Source organism: Zalophus californianus, chromosome 8 (genome assembly GCF_009762305.2).
Source record: "Zalophus californianus isolate mZalCal1 chromosome 8, mZalCal1.pri.v2, whole genome shotgun sequence".
NCBI classification, from domain to species: Eukaryota; Metazoa; Chordata; class Mammalia; order Carnivora; family Otariidae; genus Zalophus; species Zalophus californianus.
In genome coordinates this window covers 75,629,831-75,656,836 of record NC_045602.1, presented here as the reverse complement: position 1 = coordinate 75,656,836, position 27,006 = coordinate 75,629,831, and the positions used below count along the sequence as shown (strand labels likewise).

The 27,006-nt window shown below is 37.6% G+C and overlaps 2 protein-coding genes across 10 annotated transcripts in view; one reads left to right on the top strand and one right to left on the bottom strand.

Moving 5' to 3' along the window:
- The window catches only part of PREPL (prolyl endopeptidase like), a 55,439-nt gene extending 33,925 nt beyond the window's left edge, over positions 1-21,514 (bottom strand). Inside the window, exons 1-6 of one of the 5 annotated variants that reach the window (XM_027624220.2) lie at positions 21,298-21,435; positions 19,836-19,968; positions 9,270-9,392; positions 7,512-7,578; positions 6,856-7,062; positions 5,378-5,513 (exon numbers count right to left, since the gene is read on the bottom strand). In XM_027624220.2, coding sequence (XP_027480021.1) covers positions 5,378-5,513; positions 6,856-7,062; positions 7,512-7,578; positions 9,270-9,344 — 485 coding nt within the window. In that variant the 5' untranslated portion in view covers positions 9,345-9,392; positions 19,836-19,968; positions 21,298-21,435. The other 4 variants (XM_027624221.2, XM_027624219.2, XM_027624218.2 and 1 more) reach the window with 4 other exon arrangements.
- A 177-nt stretch (positions 21,515-21,691) lies between these two features.
- Positions 21,692-27,006, top strand: part of CAMKMT (calmodulin-lysine N-methyltransferase) — a 391,410-nt gene continuing 386,095 nt past the window's right edge. For all 5 annotated transcript variants that reach the window (XM_027624226.2, XM_027624227.2, XM_027624224.2 and 2 more), the window contains exon 1: positions 21,692-22,075. In XM_027624226.2, coding sequence (XP_027480027.1) covers positions 21,722-22,075 — 354 coding nt within the window. In that variant the 5' untranslated portion in view covers positions 21,692-21,721. The remainder of the gene's footprint in view (positions 22,076-27,006) is intronic.

Genomic DNA, 27,006 nt, shown 5'->3' with positions numbered 1-27,006 from the left:
TTTTAAAAATGGGCAGGAGACCTGAACAGACATTTTTCCGAAGACATACAAATGACCAACAGATACATGAAAAGATGTTCAACATTACTAATCATCAGGGAAATGCAAATCAAAATCACAATATCACTTCACATACGTTAGAATTATCAAAAAGACAAGTGGTTAAGTGGTAACTGATGTTAGTGAGGATGAGGAGAAAAGGAAATCCTTGTGTACTGTTGGTGAGAATGTAAACTGATACAGCTATCATGGGAAAAAAAAGGAAAGTTCCCCAAAAAATTAAAAAAGGAGAGGCACCTGTATGGCTCAGTTGGTTAGGCATCTGACTTGGTTTCGGCTTAGGTCATGATCTTGGAGTCATGGGATTGAGTCCCATGTTGGGCTCTGTGCTCAGTGTGAGTCTGGTTGGGTTTCTCTCCCTCTGCTCCTCATCCTGCTCTCATGCAAATTCTCTTAAGTAAATATAATCTTAAAAACATTAAAAAAGGAACTACCAAACTACCACATGATTCAACAACCCCACTTCTGGGTATTATCTAAAGGAAATGGAGTCTGGGTCACAAAGATATCTACACTCCCAAGTTTACTGTAGTATTAACAATAGCCAAGATATGGAAACAACCTAAGTGTCCACTGATGGATGAATAAAGAATACACACACACACACACACACACACACACACACACACTGTGTAGTATTATTCAGCCATGACAAAAGGGAAATCTTGTCATTTGCAACAACATGGATCGGCCTTGAGGGCATTATGCTAGTAAGTCAGATAGAAAAAAACAAATATCCTATGACATCACATATATGTGGAATCTACAAAAGCCAAACTCAGAGAAACAGAGCAGTAGAATGCCGGCCAGGAACTGAGAGCTAGGTGAAATGGGGAGATAATGGAGAAAGGGTACATGCCTTCAGTTATTTATCTATTTGAGACGGAGGGAGGAGGGATAGGGCCAGAGGGAGAGGGAGAGAATCTTAGGCAGGCTCCATGTCCAGCGCAGAGCCCAGCGTGGTGCCCAACGCGGGGCTTGATCTCACAACCCAGAGATCATAACCTGAGCAGAAACCAAGAGTTGGATGCTTAATGGACTGGGCCACACAGGCACCCCCGTATCTTTAGTTATATAAGATGAATAAGCTCTGGGGATCGATGTCCAGCATGGTAACTATAGAGTTAGCAACACAGTATTATATACTCGAAAGTAGCCAAGACAGATTTTAAATGTTCCTACCATACATAAAAAAAGTGGTAATCTGTGAGGTGATTGAGATATTAACTACCTCTCTTGTGTTAATCATTTTGTGATAGGTATAATGTATCAAATCACCACATATACTTTCAACTTGTTATATATATTTATATCTCAAAAAAGCTGGAAAAAAAAAGTAAATCTTAAAAAAAGACATGTATACATTAACAAAAAACGTTACAGAATGATACCAAGGTACTTTCAATTCAAAAAGAGAGAAGACAAGGAATGTAAAGAACTAAGGCCAATCCATTTTCCCATTTATTTCTATTGATATTTATTTTTAAACTTAAAATGTACTTTACCTCTGATTATGAAAATTGCTTACTATGAAAAATAAGTTGACATACTATTCATTTTTTTCACCTACCACAATATTTTTCTATTAGTTTTAATTTATGATTTAGTAGCAACATATACTTTTTTTTTGAGTACAGGTGATGCACGTTACATTAGTTTCAGGTGTACAACATAGTAATTTGACAAGTTTGTATGTTATGCTATGCTTACCACAAGGCAACATACACTTTAACCAACTGAGCCACCCAGGCGCCCGGCAACATACACTTTAAATTCTGCTATATATTGCTAAGAATTCAATGGTTAAAAGTTACTCACAGTCAACACTGGACTAGGGTTTTAGCTTGAAAGAGAGAAATTGACTTAAGTGCACCATTTACTCAATTAATAGGCTAGATGAATGGCAATTAATACAGGCCTGGTACCCTAGTTATCAATAAAGACACGAAAGTGATTAAGTCTCTGCTCATAATCTAGCAGTTCTAGGTTGTCTTATGAATTTACCTGTAGGGACCATGCTGTAATGCACAAAATCAATTTCAATTTTAATAAGCAAACATGTCTTTTTATTAATTACACTGGTTGCAACCATTATGCCTACATGGGTAGCAAACTCTAATTTTCCCATTCTGCAGTATTATTGGATATGTAAGTGAGGAGTCTGAAATGATTTGCAAGGATTTTTAATTTGCATAAATATATTTAAAGATAGGTATACTCAAAAGTATGAAAGGAACATAGAAACACAAAATAAACTCAGAAAGACTTTTGGAATCAACATGTGAGTGTCATTATCTAAATTCTAAAGCATTACCTAGGTAAAGCATTACCAAGGACACAGAAACTGAACAAGAAATGGCTTGTCCAAGATCAAACAATCTGTAGAAGAAATAAGACTAGAACCGTCTGCCACATAGAGGAAAAGGGGCCATTCCAGGCTAATTCCATTTCTCACACAAGAATTTAGGTTCTATTGAAAAGGAAGAGCAGAATCAAGTGCTAAAAGATGCAAGTGTCTGTTTTCTAATCAATGGTATGATTTCATGTAAATCTTTAACTGTTCTAGATTTCAAAAGACTGATTGCTAAAAGAAGTCAAAGGTCTGGGGTGCCTGGGTGGCTCAGTTGTTAAGCGTCTGCCTTCGGCTCAGGTCATGGTCCCAGGGTCCTGGGATCGAGCCCCGCATCGGGCTCCCTGCTCTGCTTCTCCCCTCCCACTCCCCCTGCTTGTGTTCCCTCTCTGTCTTTCTCTCTGTCAAATAAATGAAATCTTAAAAAAAAAAAAAAAAATCAAAGGTCTATCTCTAAAATTCCTTTTACTTGAAATTTCTAAGATGTTAAGTGTTTGGTGCAGCTTAATATATTCAATGTTACCCTGAGTTGTCCTCACTGGGATCTTTGGGGTTTAGACCTCCAGCCTTCAATGACCAGGTCAGTTTCAGTAATCTCCCACGGGCTTTTCTAATTTAGCCCTGTTCTGGCTTCTAGTGATAGAACCAAACTGTAAATCATATAGTGAATAGTATTTGTACCAGTAATGTTTTTTTTTTTTTTTAAAGATTTTATTTATTTATTTGAGAGAGAGAGAATGAGAGATAGAGAGCACGAGAGGGAAGACGGTCAGAGGGAGAAGCTGACTCGCCGCTGAGCAGGGAGCCCGATGTGGGACTCGATCCTGGGACTCCAGGATCATGACCTGAGCCGAAGGCAGTCGCTTAACCAACTGAGCCACCCAGGCACCCTACCATAATGGTTTTTGATGGTGGGGAGGGAGGTGGTGTTTTTCAGTGACTTAAAAGGCAGGTCTCCTAATTCTGTTCCGATCTTTCCCTTTAGAATCTTTGTAATTCTGCTCTCCCTAGAATGTGTGAATTAAATGGCCCTGGAAATATCTGAAAATGGAAGAATATATATTTAAAACGTATCACTCTTTAAGAATAGTGGAGAGGCATTTTCCTTGAATGTGATTTTTAGAGGCATTCTAGTATCAAAACAAAAAGCTACCTTTGAACAACCAAATTTACTCAAACACTGGAAACAAAACACATAAAGAACCTGCCTCACAAGGGTTCTTTTCACACACATTTATGACAATACCTTTTTAAAAATCAGGTACCCCAAACTGGGCCACCAGAGGCAGGTAAATGGAAATTACACACTTTGGTGAACTTTACTTATGAGAACAGAAAACTAAACCCTGAGGATCAAAGCAAACGCGGTAAAGAAGCAGCTCTGTGTTTCAGAAGTTCTCTGAAGACCTTTACTCCCTTTTCTCTCTAGGTATGCTACTCTTCCCTTTGGTCCTCCCCTCTGGATTTGGGGATTATAAAGTGTTAAGAATTTACAAACTAGTTTGTTGTATATCAGGGTTCTGAATGTCAAATGAGGCATAACCATAACTGGTTAGTTCCTTATGGAGCAGGAAAGTATGTACAAGCCAAACAGGTTCCACTTAATCTTAGAAATTAGGATGGTACCAATATATGGCAAACAAGTATCTTATTCAAGGGTATAGCTTACTGTGTTAATTTTGAGCTTCATTCACAAGATGGCAAATGGGTTGTAATCATAAGTTATTGATAGAACATAATAAATTACTACTTTAAACTATCATCTCCCCAAAAGATATCCTTGACGAATGACACATAAAATAGAATCGTATGAATAAACAGTTCTAATAATTTCTCACCAAAAAAATCATGGGAGGGGGAAGGCAATGACAGCATTACTAGACCAAGAATGTTAGTTCTATGGGCTGGAATAATGGAATTTCTCTAGACCTCAAATTCTCAATATAAACTGGGGGCTGTATAAGATTTTCATTAAGATCCTTGTCAGGGGCGCCTGGGTGGCTCAGTTGGTTAAGCGACTGCCTTCGGCTCAGGTCGTGATCCCAGGGTCCTGGAATCGAGTCCCATATCAGGCTCCCTGCTGAGCAGGGAGTCTGCTTCTCCCTCTGACCCTCTTCCCTCTCATGCTATCTCTCATTCTCTCTCTCTCAAATAAATAAAATCTTTAAAAAAAAAAAAGATCCTTGTCAGTTCTGAAATTTCATGAAATGATGGATTAATTTTCTTGTTTTGAGTATCAACTTCACTGACACGGATGCCTTTTTTTTCCTTGTAAAATCTGTTCAGACATTGTCCAAGCTATACTGTTAAATGACATATAAGGTGATAGGACCCTAGTCTTAAGGAGAAATTTGTTTCTCATAAATCATTTGGAAAAGTGTATCTGGGTAAGAGTCAAGGGATTTTGCCAGATAAACTTATTGTCATTTCCTCCCAAGCCTGCTAAGTGGTAATATGAGGCATGAGTCCTAGATTATAAGGAAGTAAAGAGAATTACCTTTAAGGAGGAATTACCAAAATACTGGGGAGAACAAAATTTAAAGATCAGTGGACATCATGGCTCAAAGTTAAACAATTTAAAAGGCAGATAATTTATCTGAAATGAGTAGTGAATTCTGAGCCACTGACACCATGCTATTCTAGTAATGGCTTATAAAAGATTTAAAAAAACGTAGTATAACAACCCTATTAAAGACTTAATTAACTCTTTCATGTGTCAGTCCCCAGAGAATGTTAGCAACTTAGTATTTGCAGTCTAATGGTGTATTTGTATTCACTGTAAGTATGAATATAACTAGATTCCAATCTTAAATCCAAACAACTAATCAAAGAATGATTATGCTCATCTTAGCCTATTATTACACCTGGTTCTAGCTGAAATCAACATTTTATGTCAATCAAGAACAGCACTTTAGATAACTGGAGAAAAACCCTGGAGAAAAAAATTTAATTGCATTATTCTAGTACCTTGGGTCCTTTTCTGTGTAAAAACGTTCATTCCGTTTGTTATCACCAAAAGTTGCTCGATACACATCATGACAGCGAAGGTTCCTCTGGAAGGTGTAGAATAAGACATCTTCCTCTTCTTCATCCTTTACCCATTCTGAAAGAAAATAATTAAAGAACTATACATTACATATTATTTACAGTTGAAAAAAAGGGCACAGGGCATTCAAATTTTGAGTGCCACAAAAAAAAAAGAGATTTACAAGTTCATCCCTGGAAATGTAAAATCGAACACAGGTTTGACTGGAGCTAACCAATGTTATATAGAAGCCAGAAAGCTTTCTGGAGAATAAAATATTACTATATCAATTCCAAGGTTTCAAGTAGTTCTCAGTCTCAGGTTTCTAAATAAGAGTTGAATGTTCAGTATCTCAGTGTCACATGCTTACAGGAGGTAAGTTAGGTTTACACCTACAATCTCTAACTTTGAGTCTAAAGAAACACTGGATCACATTCTCTCATGCCTATCTCTTTTCTGTCTACCCTCAAACCACAGAATATCTCAAACTACCAAATACATTTTCATGGTGGAGTTTGCTTGATCTTACCAGAAGCTGTCAATGAAGTTTTCACACGATCACACCATGACTGCCACCGGGCTGACAGTGACTGTAACACATCATTGTATAATAGCATCTTGATTTTAGAGAGGTTAAAATGTACACAATGTATGTCTCAGGGGGCGCCTGGGTGGCTCAGTCAGTGAACATCCGACTCTTGATTTTGGCACAGGTCATGAGCTTGAGCCTCATGTGGGGCTCCACCCTGGGCATGGGGCCTGCTTAAGATTTTCCTTCCCTCTCTCTCTGCCCATCCCCCCCAAAGTAGGTCTCAGAATAAATGAGACTATAATTTCAACTGCAAAAGCATTTAGTTATTAAACAATGGGGAAAATTATGGCAGAAAATGAAAAGGGAAGACAAACTATGAATATGTGTATCACTCAATGATAAAAGATAAAATTTAAAGTTGGTTCTCTTAATCAAAATATCACAACTTCTATTGATGATTAAGTTAGTTCAACACGTGCCAAAGTCTGTTGGTAGTGACCCTGGGCAATCTGCTCTAATAGCTTGACAAGATAACATTAAATTAAAAAAAAAATACCTAAATTTAAAGTTAAGTAACATATTAAGATACAACTTATTTGCAAAAATGTATCTGAATGGTAAATTTGCAAAGAATTACTGATCTATCAAAATACACTGTAGTGCTTGGATTCCGACTATAATACTTTAAAAAACATGAACATGAATTTGGATATACACTTAAAGGAAGGTCTCCTAAATAAGAGAGATACAGGAGGCTATGGAGTCCATAGGGATAAATGGATTAGGCATTTACCTCATTCACACTGACAAGTAAAAATGTTTCAAAGATGCGGACAACTCTCACAGTTGCCTTTTTAACACAGAAGACTGTTTTGTTTGGTGGCTTACCAAAACTGGACACGTTTGGGAAAGAGGCTTCCATTACAGGCTGATCACTGAGCTTCACAACTATACAGGTAGATGCTTCAGAATCTTCAGTTCTTATCTTAGCAGCTACATATTTTTCATCAGGAGCAACTCTGATACAATCAATGAAGGGCTGGTCTAATTTAAGTTCCTCCAAACTGAATAAAACTTCGTAATTATCATTATCTGCTGCATAAAGAAAAGTATGAAAGTGTTAACTCTGTAAGATGTACTTAGAAAAATCTTTAAACTGTATTTCAGCGCTTTGAATTAGCATTCCCCTTCTATGAGAGGCTATATTCGGCTTCCTTCATAGGACAGACCATGGAGAAACTAGAGCGTTAAAAGAACGTAAATGACATTGAATAATCTACGTAAAAGACTCAAGAGTAGTACTTGGGATATAGGAGATGCTCAAAAAATACTGGATCCCACGTCCATTCTCCCCACCAAAGCTTTTGGGCATAGCTGTTAACCGTAGCTTGAGCAAACCTAGATATTAACTAGTCATTTTTTAAAAAAAATGTAGAAATAATCTAAAAATCTATATATATTTTCCATACCTTTGAGAAATTAATACCGAATTTCCTATGAAAAATCAGAGTACGTTAGAAAAAAAAGGAAAAACTATGGTGTACCTTCTTCGTCTTTGGAACGAACCAAGCAGCAACCTTCTTGATAATAAACGAAACCACCATGCTTAACCTGACCAAAAAAAAAAAAGAAAAGAAAAATGGTTTAATAATAATTTAAACACAATTTAATTAACTGTTTGATGGTCTGACCATTTATTTTTAAGACTTTTTATTTATTCATTTGACAGAGAGAGAGCGTGAGAGCTCGAGCGGGGAGGAGGGTTAGAAGAAGCAGACTCCCAGGGAGTCTGACGCGGGGCTCAATCCAGGACCCTGAGATCATGACCTGAGCCAAAGGCAAATGCTTAACTAACTGAGCCACCCAGGAGCCCCTGGTCTGACCATTTAAGATGGAAAAAAAAAAAAATGAGATCTTTTATAAAAAGCAGACCTATGTCTATGAATGAACACATAAAAAATTTAAAGTGGATCACTTTTTACAACACAGTAATTAAGATACGGTTTTCATACAATCACAATATCCAGAGGAGTTTCTAATATATAAGTTTAAGAGTCAACAAAGAGAAGGCATAACAAGATCTGTTTTGGCTCTTATGACGGTAACAAACCACTTTAGCTATATTTTGGGAGTATCTGACATCCCTATGGTGGGATTCAGTTAACAAAAGATTAAATAAAATCTTCAAGGTAATCTAAAATGAGGCAGATGAAGAAATAGTGGTTCAGATTAGTATGAAAACACAATCAATAACCTGAGATTCTTTCCTCTAAAATATGCAGTCACCACCAACTGTCCTGGTTTCAATTTGATTTTTAAAAAAAAAGATTTATTTATTTGAGAGAGTGAGAGCGCGCACGTGTGCGCGAGTGAGAGAGCAGGAAGGAGGGGCAGAGGGAGAAAGAGTCTCAAGCAGACTCTGCACTGAGGGCGGAGCCTGACTTGGGGCTCTATCTCATGACCCTGAGATCATGACCTAAACTGAAACCAAGAGTACAATGGCCAATTGACCACACCACCCAGGCACCCCTCAATTTGATTTTATACAAAGCATCTTATGGGTTGATAGATATACACAATTTGAGATTGAGAGAATATTACCCAATATATAAATAGTGCTCTTGTCTAATGCCTATATGTTAAATGCAATTGATTGATTGATATGACTTCAGGTAGCCTAAGACGCATTTATTACCTGCTAGTTAATGACTTATTTTGAATCTGGAATTCCTGATTCTTAACCTACTGCTATTTCCACTATACTATGAATGTGATTTTCATTTATAAGCTGTGGTTCTGTTTTCCAGTCTTAATGAAAAAGCTGGAACATGCATGTTCAATCTGTTTCAACTGGATATATGACTGTGGTAACACCATTAAATGGTCAATTACTTGGCTTTCATGGTATTACACTACTTAAAGTGTATTTCCTTTTATTTAAAAAAAAAAGTGTAGACAGAGCAAATACTTTTCAAATAATAATAAAAAAATGATGGTTGATGGTTTCATATGAACTTCTCCTTGGAATTATTTAAAACATTTAAAAATAGAAGTGTTTGCTTCCAAAAACCAGAATTAAAGTAACTTGGACATTCATTTTGATTTTGAAATTCATTTACAGTTTATTTTAAAAACCACATTCTGCTTATTCTTTGTTAAGTTTTTCAGCATAAAGGCAAAAGCAGTTTACTTTTGTTGTGGGATTATGTCTAGAATCACAAAGTATTTCATTTGCATCCGGACCGGTAATACCAGATTACAAAAAAAAAAAAAAAAAAAAAAAAAGACATAAGATATCCTACCTCTGCATTGATGATTTCATATTCTTCTTGTGGTTGTGTTTCTAATTTTGTTCTCACTTTTTCAAACGCATCCATGTTTTCTGGAAGTGGTTTTTCGTTTTCTTGTTTAATAGGCAGAAAATCCTGGAAAAAATTTTACTGGTATGATATTTCAAACTAGAGAGAAAAACCTTTGTTTTTTAGAAATCATCCCTATTTCTTTTTCATGCAAGTACTACAAGGGTAGGTCTGTATCTATGAAATAATATGCATTTTACAGATCTTAAATGCTGTTTCTTAAGCTCTTTTTCATTTAAAAAATGTAAACAGAGAAAATAAGGTGGACACCTGATGGCTATACTATTAACATGTATAAGTCCTTAAGGTACAGAAGCACTAAGAAGCACTGGAGAATATTTAGATATACTATAAGAAAGACTTATACAAAATTAAGCAGCAAAGGAAAGGATGCTTACATATTTAATAGTCAGGGGTAAGAGGTAGAAAAAAATGTTTACTGAGTTTTATCAAGTACTACAATACCTCCTAAAAGGAGGGAAATTTCAAAGGGAGAGGAAGACATTATCTTTATTAATAAATGTTCACTATTATTTTTATTCACAGCAAGAATTATAAGAAATATGTCTTATTTTATGTCTTCATTAGCCATAATTTTCTTATCTTGTGGGGATAAGGAATCCCCCAAATAGAACTGTTTATCAGATCAAAAGGTTAGTACTTTATATAAAAAAACAGAGCTTTTCTTTAAGTTTAAGGAAAAAATGTTTGCTGTATAAACAGATAAGAAAAAATAATGGACAATTAATGAACATGAGTAGAGATACAGATAAAGCTAAAGAAGCATTCAATGTCTTACTGGAAGTATGTAATAAGCTAAGAGCTTTAGGTGACCTCTGGTGAGTGTAAATGCCACATGAATTATTAAAATTTGGATAAGGCAAAAACCTCAGTTTTCAAATAAAAAAAGGTTCACTAATTCAACACTTCACAGGTTTGCCTTGGTTAAGCAAAAGAATTTTGGCCTAGATTTTCAACATCAGCTTTCTGCCAAAGATGACAACTGTACAGTGATTTGTGCCAGAGGGGCACTAAGCTGTCGGTAAGGACCTCTAACAGCTGGTAAATATTTATGGTACAAGTGTGTCCATGATACTTTACCAACACTGTAGAGAATGTAAGCTATAAATACAGTTTCTATCACAAAGAGTTTACAGTCTAAAATTAAACACAAGAATAAAACAGAAAAATCACCAAAACAAATCAAATGGAAAAACGATCATTTTCACAAAGTTTTTCCTTTGGACTTCTTGAGATACTTTATGATTTGGGTTAGAGTCCACTTAGGAACAACTGTTATGGTAGTCTAAGTCATTCAGTGTCTACTTCAATCATACACTTAATATGCCTGAGTAATTATTTAAAATAGAAATACTGGAGGCTCATACGTTTTTCATTTATTTCTTAGCATTTTCACAAAATCTAGAATTGATCTTTAGTGAGGTAAAGTATCTATACCAATAATTTCCTACTATCATCTGAAACACAAATTGGAAGACCATTAGAAATCTATCCTGAAACTATAACCTAGCAATTAGAACTCCCTTTTCATTTCCAGATAACATTGCTTATTTGTTCTGTAATTCCACTGCAACTTTTGAAGTAGAGTCAGGCTAGCTATGAAGAGTGCCTCTTTCTACCTTGCAGTTTCTAGCACATTCTCTGTCACAGAGCTGGGACCTGCTACTTTTAAATAACTGTTCTTCTTTTTTTAGAATACCCATTCTTATAGAGCCATAGCCAATGCAGGGCTAAAGGCAACAGAACTGGGAATAATACCTGTCCTCTTAGTTTTTTGGTTTTAATTCTGTCCCAACAATACCCACTGGGTATTTCAAGTTTTTCAGCATAAAGGGAAAAGCAGTTTCAATGCCAGTTAGCATTATCATTAGAGTACACAGCTAAACCTATCTATTTTAGCCAAGTATCTTAATATATTAATAGTCTACTGGTTTGAAGGGCATATACTACCTAATGGAGCTCAGGTGAGGATAGCTTTAACTTAAAATTTTAAGGTTATGTGAAAGTACCACTCCATTAGTGGAAAAAGGCACTCTTTCCCACCTTCTAGGTGACCTACCATAAAACCATTTTAACAATGAAACTCATGAAACAGGAGGATGGAATATGTTAACTTCATTATGGCAAAAATGAATTCTAAAGACAGAAAAATTGCACAGTAAAAACAAACTGGACAGCTTTTAGTCAAGATGGTACCATTAATAAATGGCTAATTCCAAGTCCAGGGCAGGTGAGTAAAAAAATAGGCTTGTCAGAAAGCAAGGAAATGCCCAAAGCTTAATGGAAAGGTGTTAAAAAGGGCCAGTTTGTAGAAGTTCCTATATTTGGGACAATTTGAGCCCCAAAAAGAATAATGACTGTAACTGATATTACCCTGAAAAATATAAAAATTCATAATTTGAAAACAAGCCAAAACAACAAAAAACTCCCCAAACACACCACACTAGAATTAAAAAATAAGGGTTCAACAAAAAAGAAAACTCTTCTTCACAGAATAATATCAGCTAATAAATGTAGAAATAATAGAATTAGAAAATCAATCAGCAATTCCAGTGACAACTGATTAGGGTAAAGATCATCAATGGTTGTTAAATTTATTAGGTGAAATGATGTTGGGTAACACAATGCTCATGTAGTACCAAGTACTACCCTACCGATTACTTAGTAACTGCAAAGAGAATAAGGTCCCTTTACTTATGGAGAGAACCAGCAATTATCACCTTAACCAAAATTATCAAGCTTTACATCATTAATAGTGGGACAAACTGACATTATAAGGTCTCCTGAAATATAACGTGAAGCATTTCAATTTAAGAATAAAGAGAGTAAACCTAAAGGAAGTAGAAGAAACAGAATAAAGTTTCAATGAAATTGATAAAGAAACTAGAGAAGATCAACAAAATAAAAGATGGTTGTTTATTTTTTTATATTAAAAAAAAGTTCGTCCTCTGAAAAATGTAAAAAAAATATTTAAAAAATGTACTAAAAAGACATGTAGAGCAAAAGTGATTAAAAAAGAATGTTAGAAATGAAAAAGGTGATATGACTACATATATAATACAGATTAAAAAAATCACAATAAAGTTCTTTATGCCTATACATTTGAAAATGTACAGATAAAATGAATAATTTTCCAGAAAATAAATGAATTCCCCAAACAGATAAAAACAGAAGAGCTGTATAAGCCAGTAACTATCATAGAAATTAAACTGGTAATTAAGTGTCCTCTTCTTAAAAGAGACATCAAACCCAGATGCTTTCCAAGGCAGCTTTCTGAAATCTTCAAGGAACAGATAATTTTCTCAAATGCTAACCAAGAAAAAAATGTCAATTATTTAAAAGTACTCAACTTATTTTATGAGGCAATATAACCTTGACACCAAAACTGGACAATAACATAAGACAATTAAAAATCAGTCTTACTGTAAAACATGGACTAAAAAAATAAAAAATACAATGAATCAATGTATTTTTAAAAAGCACAAAACAAAAAATAGTAATAATAAAACCCTATGTGACCAAGTAGGATATATCTTAAGAATGAAAGGATGGTTCAACATTAGAAACATCTACTAATGTAATCTAACACAAATGAAGGAGATAAATCTTAGGGCCATTTCCATTAATGCAGAAAAAAACAGAAAATAATCAAGACACTCTAAAAAATGATAAAACCTTGAACTATGAATAGAGAATTTAGAGAAATTAGGAACTTCTTTGACTTGATAAATGGTTTCTTTGTTGTTTTACACAGGACCATACTAAATCTGTAACTAACATTCCTGAAGTGTATTCATATTAGTACACATCTTATTTAAGTATCCATGAAACACTTCTCAATAATCTTAATTATACTCATTTAAAATATCTAGTTATGTTTACTCTTTCATTGTTCAGAAGTGATCGTTAAACGAAGGGAAGTAATTGTTTCCTATGTTCCCTGCTTCCAATTCCTTTCCTCCCTTTTCTTGAGCCTCCTAAGATTTCTGCCCTTCTCATTCCACAGACTGCTCTTGTCAAGGTCACTGATGGCCACAGCACTGCAAAATACAAATGTTATTCTAGGTACTCATATTACTTGACCTATAAGCACCACGACACAGTTGATAACTTCCTCCACCTGAGAACACTTTTCTTTGTTTTTAAAGGTTTTATTTATTTTTTTGAGAGAGAGAGAGAATGAGAGAAAGCATGAGAGGGAAGAGGGTCAGAGGGAGGAGCAGACTCCCTGCTGAGCAGGGAGCCCGATGTGGGACTCGATCCCGGGACTCCAGGATCATGACCTGAGCCGAAGGCAGTCGCTTAACCAACTGAGCCACCCAGGCGCCCCGAGAACACTTTTCTTCACTTGACTTCCAAGACACCTCATTCTTATTGTTTTCCTATCTCACTGGCCCTTCTCAGTCCCGTTAGTGGTTCCTATTCAACTCCCTGGCTTCTTAACATCAGCATGCCCTGCACCACTTTTTCATCTACAGTCTGCACTAATTCCCTTGGTGATCTCAGCTTCGTGACCTTAAATGCTATCTATATGCAGAGGACTCCCAAATTTATATCTCTACCCCAAACCATTCCCCTGGACAAGTTGAACCTGGATATCCAACTGACTACTCAACCTTTCTACTTAGATGACTAATAGGTATGTCAAAAAATGTCCCAAACTGAACTTCCAATCTCCCCATGTATCCTCTCTCCCCCAAAACTCCGGTTTTCAATCACTCCTATCCTGATAAATGACAATTCTGTCCTTCCAGTTGCTCAGGTTTAAAACCACAGTCTTCTCTGTCTGTCTCGATACAACCAAGTGATCTGCAAATCCTTTCAATTCAACTTTTAAGATCTATCTAGAATCTGACCATTTCTTACTCTTGTATTGGAACTACTCTGTCTGTACTGTTAACCTTTCTCCTTTGGATAAGGATTAAGCCTAAATGCTCTCTGTTTCTGCTCCTGTCTTCCGCAGGCTATTTGCAACAAAAGAGCTAGAGGGAGCCTAAAGTCAGATCATATCACTTCTTCACTCAAAGCCCTCCAATGGTTTCCCAATCTCATTCAAGAGGAAAAGTGAAAATCCTTGCAATGGTCTACATGGTCCTAAAGGATCTTGTTCCATGACCTGGATGACCCCATCTAACTACTACACTCCTCCCACACCCACTTACTCTGAGCCACACTGGCCTCTTTGATATTGCTTGGACATGACTGGCTTGCCCCAAGTTCTTAGAACTTGCTATGCCCTATGCCCAAACACCTCCTTCAAGCTATTGCTCAAATGTCACCTTCACAGTTAGGCCTTCCCTGACCATCCTATTAAAATAACAACCCTCCTGGGGCGCCTGGGTGGCTCAGTCGGTTAAGCGACTGCCTTCAGCTCAGGTCATGATCCTGGGGTCCTGGGATGGAGCCCCGCATCGGGCTCCCCACTTGGCGGGAAGCCCGCTTCTCCCTCTCCCACTCCCCCGCTTATGTTCCTGCTCTCACTATCTCTCTGTCAAACAAATAAATAAAAATCTTTAAAAAAAAAATAACAATCCTCCCTATCTCAATATGGCCTAGTCATTCTTTCCCTGTCTTATTTTAGGTTTCACTGTACCTATTGCCTCTGACATACTTTATGTTTTATTCATATGCTTCACTGTTTTCCTCTTCTCTCAACTAGAATGGTAAGCTTCATGAAGGCTGGGATTTTTGTTCCCTTTGCTCACTGCTACATACCCAATTGCTAGAATGGTGCATAGAAGTGTTCAACAAATAATTGCTGAGTAAAATGAAATAAAGCACAAAACATAAAAATTTAAAGATCTCTTTAAACAAAAGACATAAAGGAAGTGAAAAGACATAGCACAAATTACAAAAAAGATATCTACAGCACCTAAAAGACAAAGGACATGTAAAGAACTCTTACGAATCAATAAGAAAAAGAAAACCCAATAATGGTCAAGGCACATGAATAAGCAATTCAAGATAAAACCAAAGGAGTTAATGAACACAGAAAAGAAGCTCAACTTCATTAATCAGGGCAATGAATATTAAATAATGACATACTTGACACATTTATCTGTTGGAAGGGCAAAAAGGAGTAGGTCTGATAACATAAGTGAGATATGAACAGAACTCTCATCTATTCCTTGTTTGCATTTAAGATGGTTTTATCAATTTAGAAATTAATTTGATAAAGAAACATTAGCATGTGAATACAATCAGGAATTCTAATTAGGTGTAAGATTCTAGAGACAGTCTAGCATATACGAATAAGGAGATACATATGAGATTGTGTTTTGTAGTTTTTGTTTTGTAAGTCTGGAAACTGGAGAAAATCTACATGCCTGTCTAAAGAAAATGGATTAATTGTGATATATGACAGAATACTATATAATAGTTGTACTAAATGAACTAGCAATACACATATTAACGCGGAATCTCAAAATCCTAAGTTGAACAAAAAAGTTATACAATTGTATAATATATAAAGTTTTTCCAGTTAGGAAAAGTCACACTGAGGAGTGGATACGTGGGTATTTGTTATGGTATTCTGACTTTGTTAGTATTTGTAATAGTTTATAATAAAAGGTACTAAAAAAGAAAGGTACTAGCAATCAGGTTACCTGATGTCTAGTTCTGACTCTGCTAATTTTTCTACTTAACCTTGGACTCTGTGGCTCTGGTTTTTTTCATTTGCAAAGAAAGGGCTCACACACTTCCTGATTTCAAAACTTACTACAAAGCTATAGCAATCAAGACAGTGTGGTACTGGCATAATGATAGACATACAGATTAACAGGCTAGAACTGAGAGTTCAGAGATAAACCTTTACATTTATGGATGACTGATTTTTTTGACAATGGTGTGAACACAATTCAATGGGAAAAGAATAGTCTTTTCAAACAGTGCAGGGATAACTGGATATATATCTACAAGCAAATGAAGGAAGGTGGATCCCAATCCCTCACACCATATATAAAAATGAATTTAAAATAGATCATAGAAAAAACTCAGAATGGATGATTTCTGGGGTCTTTCTTCCAGTAATAAAATTTATAATTACATGAAAATAAAAAATTTATTCATTAAACTATAAATTCATTCCACAAACATTTACTACTTATCTACTATGAGGAAGTCATTATGCCATGTGTTGGACATATAAAGATGTACATTATAAAATTCTTGTCTTTGAGGATTTCACAGTCTAATGAGGAGAGAAAGTTCAAAATGATATAATAGCACAGAGTTAAATATAATATGGTTCTTATGGCCTCAACTCTACCTATATATGGATAACTCTTCCCAAATTCCAGACTCATACGTCCAACTGTCTATGAAATCTCTACCTTAGTAGTGAATTACATTTATTCCTTCTCCTTCCTCGCTCTTCTTTGTATTTCTTTTGGTGTGGGGTGGGGATGGGGGGCAGAGGGAGAGACTCTTAAGCAGGCTCCATGCCCAGCACCGAACCCGACTTGGGGCTCGATCTCATGACTCTGAGATCATGACCTGAGCAAAAATCAAGAGTTGGACATTTAACCAACTGAGCCACTCATGCTTTTCCTTCCTCACTCTTTAAGATCTAAGTAACAATAGGGTATACTTGTGACTGTGACATAAGTCCAACTGAAACATAATGATGATACAAATGTGCTTTGGAATTTAATGATTTTGTCAAGTTAACATGGTGCCTATCTAGGTAATGGGGGGGAGGGGGCGGGGAACACTACCCTGTAATGAAACACAGGAAGATTTTGGAGCAAAACATCTATTAAGTGGGATAAAGACCATAATAGCTTTGTGTCAGTTTGTGGGGGATGGGGTTGAGTTAAAAACAACTTTTGTAAAAGGATTTTGAATTTTTGGATCCAAACAGAAGGACTATCATCCTATATTCTCTACACTAAGATGTCCCCAATAAAATGTAATCACCCAATAATGATCAAGTTTGATTGATTCTATCTCTTCAATCTTTCCTCAAATCTTCTACCTCTCTTCATTATCATGGAAGAAATATTTGAATTTGCCTATAGGCATGAACTACTTTTTTTATTTTTACTTTATTGTATCTGCAGGAGTGAACAAAGTTGGAACTGAGTGGATGCTTGCTGAAAGAAAATGTGCGTTGTCTATACGTCTCTTCACAGCTTCCCCAGGTCCTAGTGATCATAAAAGATAGATAGCACAGCTTTCATATATCATTTCTCACAGAAGAAATGGTTGATGTACCACATGTGAAAGCAGGACTGGTTTTTCAGATGGAAGAATTACTAATAGAGCTACTAAGTCAGGTTAAAGTTTCTAGGTGACAGCAATCTATGAAAGAGAATTGAAAAGTTGCTTCAGGGACAAATGGAGAGAAAAAATAGTCAACCTCCTGTTCAGAGTGTGAGCTAATCTCAGCTGTCATTTGCCCGTATTTTCTGCCTACTATTTATAAACTAAGACTCAAGATAAATGTACTAGATGACAAAATGTTCCAAAGTGCAAAATAAAATGATCTAAAGATCCAAAATTTTTCGAATAGGTAAAACTTAAAGTTTGTTTCTTAAGTAGAATAAAGCTGCACACACACACACAAAATAATGAAATAAAAGGCAAAGAATTTCTGAATAAAGAAAGCATCAAAGTGTTAAACTAAGCCATGATACTATAAAAAGAAAAATAATTTGAAAGACTAAGATGTAAAGAGTAAAAGAAGTCTAGGAACCACAGATAAAAAGTTAAAAGCAAAAACAAAAAACAGGCAAAAACAAAAAACAAAAACCCACACAAGAACCCAAAAGCATGAGCTAAAAGCAAACATTAAATAAATAATCCAGTAAAATAAGATGAATAAAAAATCATTTTTAAAAAGAAGTCACCCAAGTATCCATTGACAGACAAATGGATATGGTATATACACATACAATGGAAAAGAAGATGAAGTTCTGATGTATTCTACAACATGGATGAACCTTGAAAACATGTTAAATGAAATAAGCCAAACACAGAAGGATAAATACCATATGATTACAATTACATGAATTAATCTAGAATAGGCAAATTCATAGACATAAAGTAGATTAAAGGTTACCAGGGGCCCGGAAAAGGAGGCAGTGGGGAGTTATTGTTTGATGGGTACATTTCTTTTGGGTGATGATAGCGTTTTAGAAATAGTGGTGATGACTGTACAACATTGTCAATGTAATTAATGCCCCTGATTTATATCCTTAAAAGTCGTTAAAATGGTTAATTTTATGTTATACACATTTTACAATAAAAAAACAAACTAAAAAGAAAAAAATCAGTATGCAATTTAAACCAGAAACTAAAATATTAAAACAATATGGCAAATTATTGCAAAAGTATCACCCCCAAATGTAATTTAAGGAGCCTAAGGATCATAACAAGTATATGGTAGGGAGGTATGTCGAAGTGGCAGCAGCATAAATAGCCTAATCTCAAGTAAGTAGGATGTTCATAGATTTTACCATCCTAATGAGGACATTTTTGAGAGGAAAGGAGACATTATTAATAATTACACAGGAATAACAGGTGTAGACTGGGACTGTCCCACGCAAACAGAATGTGTGGTGACTCTACATATAATGGCAATCAGGTCCTCAAGGTGGAGATCAGGCCCATAGCTTGGGGTCTGGCCAAAGTACAAAAGTCTGAAAGCATCTTCCTGAAGGACCCAAGTGGTCAAAAATGCAAGCCTTTTTTCGTTTTTTTTTAACAAAGAATTAACACACAATTACATGGAATTACTGAAGTTTTCTAATTTGAGATTCATAAAACAATTAGCGTATTATTAGATTTTGTTAAAAGCTATTATGGTATTCTAGGAAGTTTAGAAAGCTGAATTATACTTTGAAATGCACTGGTAGGCATAAGGATTTCCTAAGGTGAATCATTTTTCATAAATATATATCTTTATATAGACAACTATATAAATTTATATGCATATATTCTTTTATGCTTAAATTGAGCTATGGACAATTGAGCCTTAACACTTTAAAAATCAAACTAGAATTACTGAGAAAATTAGTAACTGATCTCTTACCCATTCTTTATCTTTAAAATAAAATTAATCTTAATGACCTACAAATAGGTTAACTTAAAAAGTCCATACCTTACTTGAGAAGCTCCGACTTGGGATGTTTCTTGCTAACTCTGATATCGTGGGTTTATTCTGCAGACACTTGGTTAGGTGATATTTTTTCAATTTTATTCTATTGTAATAATGGTCAGCGAAGTTACAGTGATTCAAGTGCTGTTTCTGCATGCATTTCCCAAGGTGAGGAATACTATACTTCAAAGCCTGGAGAAATAATTTGCTCTTCTGCTGCATGGTATCAGAGTCCCTGGTTTATGCTCCCTTGGGGGCTGTCAGCACATGATTTCATAGGTAGGATTACACAGTAGTGGGTTCTCAGAGTATCTAAGATTCGCAGTTCTTATCCCTCCCCTTCAGGTTATGAATAACTGCAGACAGCTGATAACTCAGGTTAAAAATACCTGAAAACTTGTATAAGTTAAAGTTTCATTCAAATCATACTTCTCAGCAGACGTGACTTAAATGTCTCATTTGTAAAGTCAATCCTATCGGGCTCAAACTATGCAGCACTGATTCTGGTACACATGGGGCAAACTAAAAAATAACAAAACAAAAAACAAAAATAAAAATTTGCAAACAAATACACAGACTTAATGAGGGCATCTCCAGAACTCCTGATGGCATTAAAAGGCAAAATGGCTTTGATCTTACGAAATTCAGAACGTATCTTTGGTAGGTATATGAAGGATAAACTGGAAAAGCCTACTTATTTAATAAAGGTAGGGGAGTGTTGAGTGTTTGCTTCGTGCCAGACATTTTCATATACTTTGTCTAATTTAAACTTCATAAGGACCCGATAAGAATAGCCATTATAACATTCAATTTACAGGTGAGCAAGCTGTGGCTCTGGGAGGTTTTGACAAGAGCCCTAGGTCACTTGGACAGAAAGTAGCAGAACAAAATGTCCAATCCGGTTTGGTTCCAAATCTTGGACGTAACAACAACTTAACGTTGGAAAAGATACTTAGCTCTTTAGTTAAAACAAAACACATCACTTCAGGATGAATAAATATAATGTGAGGCCACCTCTGGTTTCTGTTGAAAAGATGGTTCTTATTAACCCATCAAAGTAAGGCTAATAAGTAATTAAGGGAGACACCTGGGTTCAGGCCGTCACTCCGGCACTCACCACCTGTGCCTCAGTTTCTTCATCTGCAAAACTGAGATGACACCATTTACCTTATGGAGTTGTTGTAAGAATAAAATTAGACATTTATGTAAAGATCTTAATACAGTGCCTGGCACGTAGTGTGCACTCAATAAATGCTGGCTACTATTATTATAAGAGAAATCAAAGTATCTTGCACACTGTTGCATGTCATCATGGACGTCTTCCACAAAACGCCCCTCGGTATCAAAGGTACAATACTGCGTCAGATTTACTAGAGATGTGATCCACTACGACGCCTCCGCCACCTCCACCCCCGAACCTCTTTCTGTGTCGCAGCAAAATAACGGGCGAGTGGGGGTAAGAGATCAGCTGCCAACACTAACCATCCCCAACCCCCGCCCGCCAAGGCCCTGTAACAGGGGCCCGTAAGGACCTAAATCATAAGCATGCCGGCAGCCTCAATTCATCCATTTTCATCCGCAGGGAGAAGACAGTATGCAAGGCTAGGGATGGGGGTGGGGGAAACGAATGGGTGTTCCCGGGGGGACTCACCCGTTTTCTCGGTGCAACTCCCCACCCCAGGGATGAGGCGAAGTGAGTGCAAGGAGGCTGGGAGTAGGGGGTGGCGGCAGTTTGTGCTACGCCGAGAAGGGACGCCACGCAAAAGCGAGGACCAGGGGACTGAAGCATGACTGGGTGAGGGGAAAATGGGGAGAACCCCTCCTGTACACAGTATGACCCTCCATACGTACGCAAGTTGAAGGACAGTCGGCCGGGCTCTGCACACGGAAACGAGAGAGGGCAAGTCCGAGAACCAAAAGCTTTCAGGAAGGAGCACTTGCTTTACCTCGATCGCGTCCAGCCGAAGTCTGCGTTCTGCAATCCGCAGAACGACAACCTATCCAGAGCCGCCCAGAGCTGGTTTGCAGCACGCAGGTCTGCGTAACCCCAGTCAAGCCCCAGCCCTAAGCAGATTTCGCCATGTTTATTGTGGTCATGAATGGCTTCTTCTCCTGTTTTTTTTTTTTTTTTTTTAAACCCTGAAAGTTTTAAGCCTTTTCGTTCTTTGTTAGTCTTCTGGGCTCGAGAAGAGGCAGGGGACAAGGGGAAAAGAAGAGCCAGTGTCTCGCGAGTTCTGCCACAACTCCCTTACCTTTCGGCCCGCCCTCACTAAAGATGGCCACCAGAAAAAATGGTGCAATGACGCAAGCCGCGCTGTCCTGGTTGCCAAGGAGACGCGAATACCGGAAATGCGGAATTCGGGGAGGGTGCGCGCGCCAGGGCTGTCGGAGGGTGGTCCGGCTCACAGGTCCTGACTGGGAAGAAGTCGGCAGGTCCTGGCAGGGGAGAGCTGTGGCTGTGACAACTCGGGGTATAGGCGGCTTTAACGGGATGGAGTCGCGAGTCGCGGACGCCCAGGCCGGCGAGGTTGAACGAGCTGTGGGCGAAGGCCCAGCAGACGGCGGCGCCTCTCGGGGGCTTCAAGTCTCGGAGCCCTTGGGAGCCGCCCGGTGGAAGCTCCTGCGGCAGGTAAGGGCTAGCCCACCCGCCTCACCTTTGCATCTGGTCACTTCCCTCGCAGGTACGCGGCGAGCGACTGGCCGCGACTCTCCTCTTGGCAGCTCTGGGAGTTCCCTCGTAGTTTTGCTGGGAGCCACCTGAGAAGCGCCCTCTTGCTTCTACTAAGGGTCCCACCGAAAGCGAGGAATTAGATAGGGTGGGGCGGGGAGGGGGCAGCCAACGCTGAGTTCCTGGGAAACTCAGATGGAAGTAGATCTTCTTTTGGCTAGTTGTCTGCATCTGGGGGACTTTTCTCTTTGCTCGCCAATCCAATTGGTGGGACCGCCGCTCCCCGTCCTATGCTGCTTCTCTTTCCTGCTTCTGTTTTACTTCTTTCCCCGGATTTCTTCTGCTTCTTATCTGCCAGCCTGAGTCTGGCTCAAAGTTTGGCCCCTTTCTTGGAGATCTGCGTGGTTGACTGTGTTGGGACTGTGACGTTGCACGTGCTGTCGGTACAGCGGAGTGTGGAAGGTGTATCAAGAGCTGCTGCCTCTGTGTTTCGCTGGGATGTCAAGTTTTCATATTGATCTTGTAGTTTGAAATGATCAGCGAGATTCTTGGTGTCCGAGGTGGACTAGTCCGGGTGTATTGGTTTGTTTAATGGCGGTTATTTTCTAGTACTTAAGAGTTGCTGCTGTTACTGTTGCTTCAGTTGTATGCAAGTTTGACATATTTCTGATTTGACATCGCCGACCCTCTTTCCAAACTTCTCCCCCGCCAAACTTCTTGAAGTAAAATCTGTTTATTGTTTTGCACACCAGTGTTACGCCTTTGCTGAGGTTTCCTTCTGAAAACTTGGCTCAAGAGGACACTTTCCATTTCTGACTTGTATTTCGAGAAGAATTTTCCAGCAGCGGCTACTTTATTTGAGATTTGTGTTTAGTATTTTGAGGGTTACTTTGTTTGCAGTTGTCTCCAGTCACCTTTTCATATGGTGTCATGACATAACTCAGTGGTTATTTCCTTGTGGATGCTTTGAAACTCTTTCCAAAACATTGATGATCTGGTTTTGTTATTAATGTTACAAAATTATAGGGTAAGAAATACAGGTCCTCACAGATTACTATCATAGGAACCTTCTACAATGAAATAAACATGAGTTAAAGTTGAATTATCGATGTAGTCAATTAGGGCCTTAAATTTATCAAATCTTACTGTGATGGTTTCAGTGATGCTTAAAATCTCATTGTGATGATTTCAGTGATTCTTAGTATAGTAAGAAGGCCAGTTGACCAGCAAATATGTTCGTTCTGAGTTGCTATCTACATCAGAACCAGGACAAGCTTTAGCTATGGCTGCCATTTGTACTCCCCACATGTTTTGACATTTAATGTTTTAGTACACGTGTGTACTCTGCTTAGAGTCTTCTTATTTTCTTTCCTATTTGTTGAATGACTATTCATTTTTCAGAACTACATTTTAATGTCTTCTATGAAGCCTCTCCTGACTGGGCTGAGTTAGACCCTCAGCTCACTCTACCAGTGAACCCCATATCATATTTTTTGATCATTTGATTAGAGTCCATCTAACTTACTAGAATGGGAGTTCTCCCTGGAAAAAGATGATATTTTATTGATCTCCATCCTCTGCACGTTGCACGGTGCCTGGCTAGTTGTTTTTTTTTTTTTTTATTAGCAGATGTTGTTAAGTGTTGTGGAAAACCTAAGAGTAAGAACAGGCTTTAAATGGCCCATAGTATCAAGTCCTCAGTGTATCGTATCAGTTAGCTGTTAATGAGTAACAAGCAACTACAACATTGAAATGGCCTACACCAGTGAGCATTTATTTTGTTTGTGCATCTGTGGGCCACCTGGGAGTTGACTGACATAGGCTGTCATCAGCAGACCGGCTCTAATCCTTGGACCAGTTGGCTGACAAATTCTCCTGGTGATGGCAGAGGTATAAGAGAGCAAGGGCAACCACCAAAACACATTTAAAGCCCTTGCTAACATCCTGTTGGCCAAAGTAAGATACTTGGCCAAGCTTAAAATCAAAAGGCAGAGAAGTATACTCTTTCCTTGAAGAGGGCAAGAAAGGAAGTGAATATTTTCCCATAATCTAATCTACCATGTATATTAAACATTTGTAAGTTCTTAGTGAATATGTCTCAAATGGACCATCCACGTCTTGTGTGCATCCAGAACTGGAAAACTCAGGAATCTAAACAGTGATAGAGATATGCAGCTCTCTGTCTTATGGCACATCCTCATGATATCTACTGTGTCTGCTTGTTTTCTTCTTCATAATTCTGTCATTCCCTTTCCCCACAGGGCTTCAATGCTCTGTAACGGTCCTTCACTTTAACTGTTCAATATTGTTTTTGGTTTTGTAATTAACCTTTTTTTAAAAGAAAAAACCGTGTTGACCTAGTTCATCATTTGATACCAGGTCACATGACAAATTGCTGACTTTTGAGCCTAGTGCTCACTTTAATCAGATGAAGACTATGGATCAATATTGATAGAGGCTTTGGATAGTATTCTGTTTTCCTCTTTGTTGGGTCTCATTACCTTATAGCAAAGATGGCTACTGGCAACTACAGGCTTTGATCATGCACTCAACTAGTGATCCAGGAGAAATGACCGTTTTTCCCAACACCCAGATAATGTCCATTAAATGACTCTAATAGGCCAAGCTTGGACCAGTTGTTGGGTCCAGGAGAATGAGGCACTTTGGCTACCTGGAACATTAGCCCACCCTGTGGCAGGGAAGATAACAGTCCCATGATTATTTCATAGGGTGAGGGAGGGGCAGTTCCCAAGAGGAAGGGACGTAGGGCAGGTGAAAAAGTATCATGACCATTACACACGTATTCACAAACACCTACAGAATGAATAATCTTACCTAGAGGTCTAATACTTGACTTAATCTGATTAAGGGAATATTTCACAGTATAATTTAAATTAAAGTACGGTGCCATATGTTTGAAACTATCAGTGCTGAAAGAGAGTGTGATTCTTTGCCTTTTCATAGCTCTCTGATGTTCAGCAAATTAACACCCCCTTGTTTCTTCTCTCATATAATTAGTATCTATCCCATAGGGTTATTTGAAGATTTAGTGAAGAGTGTGGTAAGACATGCATTAATTCTTCCTTAGACATTTGGTGTAATTTGCTGATGAGCAATCTGGGCCTGGCGTTTTCTTTGGTAAGATTTTTATTTATGCATTGCATTTTTTAAATTTTTTAAATTAGTTTTAGAGGTAGAATTTAGCATTTCATTAGTTGTATATAACACCCAGTGCTCATTACATCAAGTGCTCTCCTTAATGCCCATCACCCCATTACCCCTTCCCCCCACCCACCTATGCATTATATTTTTAAAATAGTTTAGCGCTATTCAGACTTTTTGTCTCTTCTTGTGTTGGTTTTGGTAGTTGTATTCTTCTAGGAACTTGTCCATTTCATCTAAATTTTCATAGTTTTTATAATATCCCTTTGCTATTTTTTAATGCCTGCTGGATCTATAGTGATCTTCCTGTGTCACATTCATATTTATATTTTCTCTCTTTTTTCTTCTTAGTGTTATCAAGGATTTGTCAGTTTTATTAATCTCTTCAAAGAACCAACTTTTGGTGTTTTAATCCTTCTAGCTATATTTTTGTTTTCTACTTTATTAATTTCTCTTTTTTAGGGAGCTTAATTTGCTTTTTGTAATTATTGCAGTGGATGCTTAGCTTACTGATTTTTAGCCTTTCCACAAATTTTCCTCTAAGTGCGAATTTATCTGCATTTCATATGTCTTGAAATGTGTTTTTATTATTCAGTTCAAAATGCTTTCAGATTTCCATTGGGTTTTCTTTCTTTTGGTTCATAAGTTATTTAGAAGTATATTGCTTTATTTCCAAATATATTTGGTGTTTTAGGTAACTTTTTAGTTATTTTTCATTTGATTATGACTATTAGGATGTTCTATATCTTCAAAAAAACTTTCTATTATGGGAAATGTCAAACATATACAAAATTAGAGATAATAGTATAATAAGCACTCAGATATCCATAAACTTCAACAATTTTTAATTCCTGACCAACTTTATTTTATCTCTATTCTCTCATCACACCCTCCCATCTCAGATTATTTTGAAATGAATCTCAGATATATCATTTTTTCCTACAGATATTCCAGTTGTAGGAAATACATATATATATTTTAAAATGTTTTTATTTTATTATTTTATTTTTTTTAAAAGATTTTATTTATTTATTTGACAGAGAGAGACACAGCAAGAGAGGGAACACAAGCAGGGGGAGAAGGAGAGGGAGAAGCAGGCTTCCCGCTGAGCAGGGAGCCCGATGCGGGGTTCGATCCCAGTGTCCTGGGATCATGACCTGAGCTGAAGGCAGACGCTTAACGACTGAGCCACCCAGGCACCCCTGATTTATCTTAAAACAGACACACAGACACGCACGCATGAGACAGGCTCAGAACAATATACCTGCCCCTGCCTAGGTAGTAGGTTTTGAAATTCAACTTTTATCCCCTAAGTCCACAGGCTGTAAAAGGTGCTGCTTGTCTTCTTAGCTCTTTCTATTGGAATTGGATCAATGTCCCCACAAGGAAAGTGATTGCAAAAGCCAGGCTCACCTCTCTAGATTTATTTCCTTTTTAAGTTATTAGACTGGTAAATCTTTACTAGTTGTCTGCTTTGTTCTTTGTTCTCTGCTACCTTTAGATAATGTTTTAAGATATTCTGTCCAGGGGCGCCTGGGTGGCTCAGTTGGTTAAGCATCTGACTCTTGGTTTCGGCTCAGGTCATAGTCTCAGGTCCTGGGATTGAGCCCCACATCGGGCTCCACACTCAGCATAGAGTCTGCTTGTCCCTCTCCCTCTGCTCTTCCCCCTGCTCACTTTCTCTCTCTCTCTCTCCCTCCCACTCTGTCCCTCTCTCTCCCACTCTCTCA